The sequence below is a fragment of the Musa acuminata genome, chromosome BXJ2-3 (assembly GCF_036884655.1).
Source record: "Musa acuminata AAA Group cultivar baxijiao chromosome BXJ2-3, Cavendish_Baxijiao_AAA, whole genome shotgun sequence".
Classification (NCBI taxonomy): Eukaryota; Viridiplantae; Streptophyta; class Magnoliopsida; order Zingiberales; family Musaceae; genus Musa; species Musa acuminata.
The window spans coordinates 4,077,585-4,087,370 of record NC_088340.1 but is presented as its reverse complement, the minus strand read 5'-3'; the positions used below and the strand labels follow the sequence as shown (position 1 = coordinate 4,087,370).

At 35.1% G+C, this 9,786-nt stretch overlaps 1 protein-coding gene across 2 annotated transcripts; it reads right to left on the bottom strand.

The window, feature by feature from the left end:
* Nucleotides 1-687: 687 nt before the first annotated feature.
* Nucleotides 688-9,233, bottom strand: LOC135606990 (vacuolar cation/proton exchanger 3-like). Of its 2 annotated transcripts, none has more exons than XM_065098403.1 (12): nucleotides 8,698-9,233; nucleotides 6,321-6,581; nucleotides 5,746-5,813; nucleotides 5,623-5,651; nucleotides 5,258-5,454; nucleotides 4,953-5,165; nucleotides 3,506-3,640; nucleotides 2,516-2,632; nucleotides 2,382-2,435; nucleotides 1,948-2,064; nucleotides 1,287-1,377; nucleotides 688-925 (listed from the first exon to the last, which is right to left on the bottom strand). In XM_065098403.1, exons 1-12 carry the CDS (start codon nucleotides 8,698-8,700, stop codon nucleotides 915-917), a joined length of 1,296 nt encoding a protein of 431 aa, XP_064954475.1. In that variant the 5' UTR covers nucleotides 8,701-9,233; the 3' UTR covers nucleotides 688-914. The 2 variants fall into 2 exon arrangements, with proteins under 2 accessions (XP_064954475.1, XP_064954476.1); XM_065098404.1 differs by lacking the exon at nucleotides 8,698-9,233 and adding an exon at nucleotides 8,161-8,364.
* Nucleotides 9,234-9,786: the final 553 nt, after the last annotated feature.

Here is a 9,786-nt window from a genome sequence, read left to right as displayed (position 1 = left end):
CCTTGTTGTTTGCTATATAACACTTATATGCTAATCATACACCCCTTCTCTGTCCAAAATGATGACATACCAACTTTCTCAATTACGAAACTAATTCATGGAACATTACTTGTCATTTTACTGGTCTTTGCATAGCTATATCCTTTCAGAAAATATTCACCATGAATGGCCCAGATAGTTAGCCTCATAATGATACTACAAATATAAATATTGCAATCACAAGAGGTAAAACAATTTTATTGGCAACAATAAAAGAGAATTTTAACAAAAAATAAAAATTATATCTACCGCTATTTCATATATTTTTAACAAACAATATGATCCAATGATAAGAACGAGTTTTAATACAACCTAAAAGAAGATCAAATTCGAGTTATAAAAATATTTAAAATAAAATTACGTACATTAACTTTCTCCTCACACCTCGGGCATTGAGTACACCCTTTCTTTTTCTTTTCCTATGATCCACTGATACTTTCGATCTACTCATTTATAAAATTAATTCCTATGTGAAAATGAAGAATCCTCAAATTAAATTATGGTTACATCTTTGAATCGATTTGCTTCAAAATTTCGAAGTGCATAGAGCTATTGAGCTCCACAAGACCACTGAAAGATTTCAAACATGCCAACAGAGTTCACTTCTGCCAAGGGAACTTAGTTCACAGAAAAAAAGAGATAAGATGATGTCTTAAAAGGGCTTCCTGCCTCCTTTAAACTTATGCAAGAGAACTATGGCACTGGAATAAACCATAGCAGTTCACTGATTCTAATTCATAGTAGTCCAGCGCTCAAATAATCACACTTTCATCATGCCTTCAACTCCTCAGGGAAATGACGCAGCACCTAAGTCGTCAGTAATACAATCAGTTGGTCCTTTTCAAAACGAGTACTGACATGGTCCTTCCAGTCAATCAATCGTCTTCTGAAAATAGTGAAGAGACAGTAGTCAACAAGTAAATAAGATTTCATCACCATGGTTACATTGAGGCAACCATGTGAAATTTTTGGTAAAATGGGATGTCTGTCAGACGATTTCTCTTCCAAATTTTGCATATTTTAATTATGAGAAGTGCAGATACAACTGAAAAAGTGTTCTTGATGGACTCAATCAAGAACTACATGCTGTATTGTGTGTACTTCAGTGGGCTATTGGACCAGTGTGTCTAAAATACCAACATAATTTATCCTTTAAATTTGTTTCTAATACTAAATGATGAGTTTTCTAGTTCAGTCCTAAAGCTTAAAAAAATTAAGAGCATGTGCCAAATTTCTTTCCAACTTACTTTCAGGATCAGTGTGGAAGTAGAAACTTGCAGCGACAATGAAGTAGCAGAGTATCAACATTAAACCCTTGAAATAGTTTGCAGTGCCATCCTGAAAAAGGAAGTAATAGGTTAGATTATGTTTAGATGACACTAAATTCCTCCTATTTGAAAACTTGTTGGAAAGAAAGGTCAAATGGTTCTATTGGTCTTAAACTTGGCAACAAAATTCAACTGAGAAAGATACGCTGAAAGTCTGAAACCACAGCAGTTAAAGACTTCCATGCAGTGCAAGCATCTAAATAATCATCAAAATGCAGAAGAAATAATAAATAATGAAAAATACTACTTCATATATCCCAAGTAGAAGTTAACGTTTCTCAAACTCATGCAAGATTCAAGTAAAAAAAAACCAAATTTAGGAACAAAAGGATTATACGCTTCTTTTAATCCCTTTTATTCCCACTAAAATCCATTTGTATTTTTCCCTTTTCCTTTGCTACTGCACATGCTATTAAATGTTTTAATCTTTTTACTACTGTTTCCTTCTGTTTTCCTTTTACCTATGTGTTTTATTCTCATCATCTCATATTTAAATGTCTGAGTAGAGAAGCAGAAATTTAGCCTGTAAAACTCAAGAAGCCAGAAGAATGAGTGTATCTTTAATAATCTGTGCACCCACCTGAAGCATGAACGCCACAACCAACACTGTTATAAAGAGAGTTGCTGTCTCAAATAACTGAAAATTCAAGTCCATTTGCTGCCTCATGAGCCAACCAACAACCACAGAGAATGGAATCTACAATTACCAGCAGAACAAATAATAATTAACATCAATGTATTAAAAAAAAAGGAGAGAGATGAATATTTAACAAAAAAAATCTTCAAAAATATGCTAAACTAATTCAGAAATTCACATGCAGTGGAGTTTAATTCAGCAAGAATTGGAGAAGCATGTGTAAATTATTATAAAGTGCTACATCAGAAAGATTAATGTTTGATAGACAAATTAAAAAATATGCGAATTGCATGTAATGAATCTACATCAGTTTGCTTGAATGGCAGCAGAAGCTTTAGAGGAAGAAGCCTTAAAAATTGCTAAATTTTCAAAATTACCACAAACATGGATATCTGAGTAGATGATCCGATTGCAACCCCCAAAGTGATATCCTGCATGAGAAAAAACAAGGAGGTAAATAAATTAATTTTATGTGTAAAGTTAATCCACTAGATCAACATCTCAGACTTACAAGCTTATTTTTCATGGCAAACATAATTGCACTAGCGTGCTCAGCAGCATTCCCAACAATTGGGAGCAAAATGACACTGATAAAGGCCATTGGCAGGTTCAACGCATCTGAAGCTCCCTAATCAAAGATGCAGAGACAAAATAAGATATTTAAAAGGATCACAGTGTTCTTGCCAGTTAGATAAGTTATGATAAAATATATAGGGAAAATTGTCAGGATATGCATAAAATTTTGAATCATAGGATGATTAACAAATAGTAGCTAGCTAGTAGAGCTCACAACAAAGTTTAATAATTTGCAAAAACAGATTAATCTTGATTGCAGTTACTAAAGAGTTATAAATTAATTAGTAAAGACAACAAGTCTTTAAACTCCACATCATGAAATTTCCTCACATTTTCAAATAATTAGTAAAGAGGAAAAACAGTTGAAGATATGGTAATAATTAATTGGCTTTGTTCTATTGGTACTCAACCTGTTGCACTGAAGTCATCACCACAGGGAGATCTGTAGGGTGAAATGATGGTAATACTAAATAATTCTACATATGAAACATATAAATGTCGAATTCTGATGGTACATGCCTACAGAATCCAACATATAAAAGTATATTAACAATGCAAAGCATGAATTTAGCTAGTTTTTTATTATTGGAGGCATGGAGTATTATTTGAGATACAATAGGCAAACTAAGCTCTGTTTTTCAACTGCAATTTGATGAGATGAGTAGAGAGTATTTGCCAGATTAGACAAAGATTAATATTCTTAGACAGGTCATAATACTCAGGAAGTTCATCTTGTTCTAAGTCCCAGCAGTATCTCTTCCATGATCATTTACTTTCTTTGCAACTAAACTCAGATAAGTTCATGAATTCTTGTCAATCAAGTTTGTTGACATTTTTCAAATTAAAAATTGTGTAGGAAAATACACAAATAATTAATATGACAATTCTAAACTGTCCAATATAAATAATATGAGTATTGATGTACCTCTATGGCATCAACAAGGTATTCAGACAGAATGGAGATCCAAAGAGTCAAAATTGCTAGCCATGATATTGCTTCCCATTGGCTTAATTCTGGAGGCTCATCTTCATCCAAATCAGCCTCATTGAGCCCCTCTTCCTAGATGATCCAACATTTTTTCAAATTTAAGAAAACACAAAGCCAGACATCAAGTGCAACAAAAGCCAAAGAAAACAAAAACATAGATGCCTTTACATTGAGAAATAGAAAATATCAACTTACCTAATGCTTTTATCTTTTGAAGAAAATCTTATTAAGAGATCAATAATACTATAAGTACAGAAACAGAAAGTAATAAGAAAATCAACAACAACAAAGTAGTAAAGTCCCAATAGTTGGAGCCCATTTGGGTCTTGACTACATGGATCTTTTGTCACCATCATATCTTTATTTAAGTTAAAAATATTTATATTTTTTAATAAAATATTTTGAAATAGTCCTTTATATACGAATAACAATCATTTCACCCATTTGGACTATCATATATAGGCCTCTTGTGCACATGTCCATATCATCTTTTTTTTTCTATATTTCCTAGTAACTTCACAAATCTATCTCAATATTGTCATCTCATAAAGGATTTATTAAGCCTTGTAAATAAGAAAATAAAAAAAAAGAGGACTAATAGATTAGTTATAGCAAATAGATAGGTTAACTGCATCTTTGAGCTTTATTCCTCACACTTTATTAAGGTGAAAATCATTGATGCTGACAGTGATAGTGCTAATTTCAATCATAATGCATTACAATTTTAGCAGAACACTAAAATTTTTCTCCTTCTTAGTACTCTAGCCATCTTTAAATAGTTATCTGGTAATGTTCACCACTTATTGCATGGACTTTGATGTCAAAGTACACATCAAGAAGCCTGGTGATAAAAGGAAAAAAAAGGTTTCTACTTTCTACTGTGCTTAAACTGTTGTCAAGCTCAAAGCACCATTAAAAATTCAATTAGAAAATAGTAGAAATTAAGCACGGTGAATTACATGTATGGAGCCCTATTTGCCAAATATTAAGGTTAAGTTCATGCACTGAGGAAATATGTTAGCAGTTCCTTAGTAGTATGGTATGAATAAAAAAGAGGAAAACAAGATATGCATGGTGATTGTCCAATATTCACTCATGAACAATATTACCATGTATTTGCAAGGTCAAGAATGTTCAAATAACATGTATTTTCTGTATCCCAACGCGCAATGGGATACAGTAAACATTTTGATCCTAAGATCAGATGCAGGTTCAGCAAATGAACTCTGATGCAAATGCATCATAGGTTAATGGGAGAAAGAAGATCATAACAATGACTAACACATCAAAATGTTTACAAACAAAGATGTTAATAAATATGAAATCGACAGTGTGAGAAAGCTACATCTGAAATCAAATTTCCAAGATGCATCAGGTGACTCACATCTTCAATTGGATGGTAGAGATTCCTATGACTCTTGAGTTGAAAAACAAGGTAGCTTGCATAAGCTATAAGCATGACACAACTGCTAAACCTTGAAAGGGCAACCTCTGACTTGCCATATTGCACCTCAGAATGTGTAAAGTGGAGGACTGCAGGAAACATTAAACCCATAACGGCCATCAACAACAATCCCGAGTTCACAACAGCAGCAGCCTGTAGCATATTAAATCTACATGTATATCAAGTCTATAAAGACCAATCTAAAACATAGCAACTTAAAAATGTTTGGTGTACAAAAGTCCTACCTTGTTAAAGATTTGATCTTTTTTGGAATGGACTACCCCTCCCGCGAAAAAGGCACAACCTAAAACTAGTAGCATATTTGATAATATAGAGCCCAGCAATGATTGTTGAACAACACGAATCATTCCATTTTTTAATGCATACATAGCTATTATCATTTCTGTTGCATTCCCAAAAGTAGCATTTAGCAATCCTCCAACTGTAGTGACAAAGAGAATTTACAATCAAAGTGCAACAGGCATCTGATTAGAACAGAATTCGGAAAGAAGCTGGAACAGTTGATGGAAGCATTATGAGGTATCATGCTACTTAAAAAGAAAATGAATAAAATTTACAAAAGATGAAACTGTTACAATCTCTAATGTACCTGTTTGACCAGTGTATGCAGCAAGCTGCCTGCATCATGACAGTAGCACATAACAATTAGCAAATTTGAGGGAAAATGTGCAGCACTGTCAAAATTTATATTCACAAATAAAGCATAATTTACTCTGTTGCATATCCCAAACGCTCGGCCAAAGGAGTAATACCTATCAAACTGAAGAAGAAAACTAGTCCCTGCAAGGTATAAAGAAGAAAATTAGATTGTGATGATGTTCCAGCAAATAGTTGGGACCTACGGTTTTGTTGTTGTTGTTATTCTCATTTCTTAGTAAAAAAAACTAAACAAGATAGTAAGTAGTGTTTTTTGCTTATTTTTAAAAAATAAAAGCAACTTTTACTATAATGATGAGACCAAGTATATGGACTATGCGATAGTACTCGGAGGAAGCAAAGATTTAAGCAGTGTGGTCCTGACTCCTGTTAATTGGTCATCTCATCGAAGTTAGTACTATATTCTCTAGATAAAATAACCATGCTCATAATTCACAGTTATTATTATTTATTTAAGCAAACTCCATCTAAGTATCACTCAGTGTGCAAGTAACCCGGGGTTTTAATTACCAAAGAAATACTGGTTAAGTTAGTTTCATATAGCTGACTAACATTTGTAGCACTTACAACTAGAAAACTGCAAAGAAAATGGAAATATTAGGTAACAATGCTATCTTAAATTTGGCTTACATGATTTTCAGTAAGAAAATGGAGAACAATTGAAAGAGGTCCAAAAGGTAGTAGAATGTTAATTTTTGTGCCGAATATAACAACTTTAATGCTTTTGGATAATCTTTTTAGTATTCTCCAGAGGATCCATGAATAGGCAACACTTGAAAGAGGACCATTATGAGGCATCTCAGGAGGGTATCTCTTCACTGAGGACACTGATGAATCGACAATTGTCTCCACCTCCATTGCAAAACTTTCCTTTTCATCTACAGGTCTCATCTGCATATTTAAGACATCAAAAAATAATTACATTACAAGAATGTAAAAAATCAACAAGGAAAATTGTCATACAAAGCCATAAAAGTTTTCTATATCTTGTTGTACATTTATTTTCTTTTAGAAGAGGAAAGGGCAGGAAGTTATTGTCATAAAAAAAACAAAAACAAAATCAACTGATAAAACCTTATAGAACTTAAGAACATTGACAATAACATAACACCCAAGAGAAGAAAAATCACAAAAAAAAATAAAATAAAATTGGGAAGTCATGGTTTACTATAACAGATATAAAAAAACTAAATTTATCCCAGCATGACTCATCAATTGCATCTGTTATGACCCATCCTGATAGGATATCAAAAAATAATTACATTACAAGAATGTAAAAAATCAAAAAATAATTACATTTCATCTACAGGTCTCATCTGCATATTTAAGACATCAAAAAATAATTACATTACAAGAATGTAAAAAATCAATAAGGAAAATTGTCATACAAAGCCATAAAAGTTTTCTATATCTTGTTGTACATTTATTTTCTTTTAGAAGAGGAAAGGGCAGGAAGTTATTGTCATAAAAAAAACAAAAACAAAATCAACTGATAAAACCTTATAGAACTTAAGAACATTGACAATAACATAACACCCAAGAGAAGAAAAATCACAAAAAAAAATAAAATAAAATTGGGAAGTCATGGTTTACTATAACAGATCAAAAAACTAAATTTATCCCAGCATGACTCATCAATTGCATCTGTTATGACCCATCCTGATAGGATATCTGTCTCATTAGATCATTAGCTTATTGAGTTTAAACCTCTGGTTCAAAATACTTAAGCTGAAATTAATAGTCTCACGTCCGCTTCCCATGTGATACTAAAATTTTAAGTATTATAATTTTTCTACTTAAGGGCTTAACGTACCCATCAAGTATCTAACCTAACCTCATCCTAATATGTTGCACATGAGCCTAACTCAGTAGTGGCTCCATGTCATAACGTGCCTTCTAATCCCATTAACGGGTAGTTCTTTCCAACTTGAGTCTCTCATTATGGCTGATATTATGTCAACTCTAATATTATTTGTCATGACTCCTCTTGATAGGATAATTATCCAATTAACTTATTGAGACTGAACTATTAGTCCAAAATACATAAACCAGGTTATATAGTAATACACCCATTAGACCAAGTCAACCAAATCTTTACCCACTTCTCACTGGGGTGTTATTATTGATCGGATGACAATCGATTGTACTCCCCAACATTAGCATTATAATGCATAAAGATGCATACAGTCGGCATGTCTGGCCTCATAGATGGATCATCGAACTTAATCATATGGATAACATAGAGGAGAAGGGAGGTAGAATTATTATCTTCTACACTACCAAAAGGGATAGGTAGGTTTAGCACATGAAGACTTACCTAATATGGCAAGAAAATGACTTTTATTGGAACACAAATTATTTCTAATCAAGGCATAGAAGATGAACAAAACCATCGTAAATAGTCAGAAAAATGTCTAGTTATTCTTGCTGCTGTAAGTGCTACTGAAACTAAAAGAAAATGTTAACTCACTTTTCATGCTTGACACATTGAAATAGCACTGAACCTTCCACCGAGATTTATCAGAACGCCATAAGAGTCCTCACTGTTCTATTTTCTTTTTATCTTTTCTCCCTCTTTTTCCCCCATTCTATCCCCAGTCCCTGATAGTTGCAGCATTCCAATACCAGAGATTTTCTTGTGCAAATAGGTAGTTAAGGAGATCATTAAGTAACTCAGAATCATTCTATTCTGAGGACGATTACTGTGAATCCAAGACCATCCAAGAAAAGATAGAAGACTCAAATGCATCAGTAATGACCATGAGAATCTGCTTTCTAAAAGCATTAAAAAAACTCAAAATAAACTGGCGAAGATTCAAATAGTTCCAAGAACTAAAGCCTGAGCCTAATCCAATATGTTCCAGTTTCGCATACAAAAGAACAAGAAGCAACATCAAGAACTAAAAATGGAGATCAAGCAGGAAGATTCACTACAATTATACCAGTATCAACACAGCACAACAGATCAATAACAGATGGAACCAGGGAACAAATTGGTTCGACTAACCATTGCTCGTTTTCGTCCTTCGGATCGCGTAACGTATGAATTATCAGAAGGTATCGCGGATCCTAAAAATCTGGCAAGCAAATCCGCAACTTGGAATACTCAACATCAAGATCTCTCTCAGATGGCGAAGTGGTATGTGGCAAAGAACCCAAACTTGGCCGAACGGAAACCAAAACCCTACAGGCTTTCCTCTATTCTCCGCGAGTCTCCACCGGATTCGAACGTGTTGCGATGGAAGATTCACGGAGATCGAAAGGAACAAGTGTTTCCTCCTTGCTTGTTCGATTTTTGAAAAATTTCTGCCGCAACTTACGATTTTTCTTTCTCCTCCTCGGGTCTCGCCGAACTCAAACGAGTTGCGATGAAAGACTCACAGAGATTGGAGGAAGTGATGCCTCCTTGCGGTGTTCGATTCTTGGGGCATTTGGTCCTTCCATCCGACCTCGTTCCTTACAGCAGCTGCTCCACTTGCCTCTCTCTCGATCGGAATCGGAGTATCGATCTTTCCCTCTTTTCTTATGGGATTCAACTCTGGAAAAGGACGACGGCGATTGCACGTAGGACGGCCCAAAACCAAGGACGAAGCTTCCATGAAGCTTCCCGGAGGACCCCACGGCCCGAGGCAGGCACGGCGACTCGGCCGAGTCTTGCTCTGCCCGGACGCCGACTCGGTCTGCTGCCGCTCAGCTGTCCTCATCACGACAGCACCCAGCTTCCCTGCTCACACTTCCAAGTGGACCAACTCATCCAAAGACGCTGACATCATCGGCGGAAAAATCTGGATCCTGCCACGGCCAAGTACAGCAAATCCCCACTGAGCGTTGATTGCGGGTCACTCGCCATGGATTTTTGGCATTTGATTTCCGTACGCACGGCCTTTCTTGATGTGTTGGTCTGCTACATTGATGAATCGGACGGTCGAGGGCGGACTTGATGTAATATAGTGGGGTCCACGTCCACACAATGACTCAATCTGAGTGGGCGCCCATGAGGGTACAGGTCGGGGTACATGCGAGCTCTTGTCTCCACCTCCTCGACCCGATCGAATGGAACAGAGAAACCACCTGTTGGATTTTACTTGGTCAAATA

Coding starts and splice junctions, on each gene's coding strand:
- LOC135606990 (XM_065098403.1), bottom strand. Junction 2,633..3,505: donor ACCTTGTTGATGCCATAGAG/GTACATCAATAC, acceptor ATCTTTGATTAG/GGAGCTTCAGATGCGTTGAA. Junction 1,378..1,947: donor TTGTGGCGTTCATGCTTCAG/GTGGGTGCACAG, acceptor TTCCTTTTTCAG/GATGGCACTGCAAACTATTT.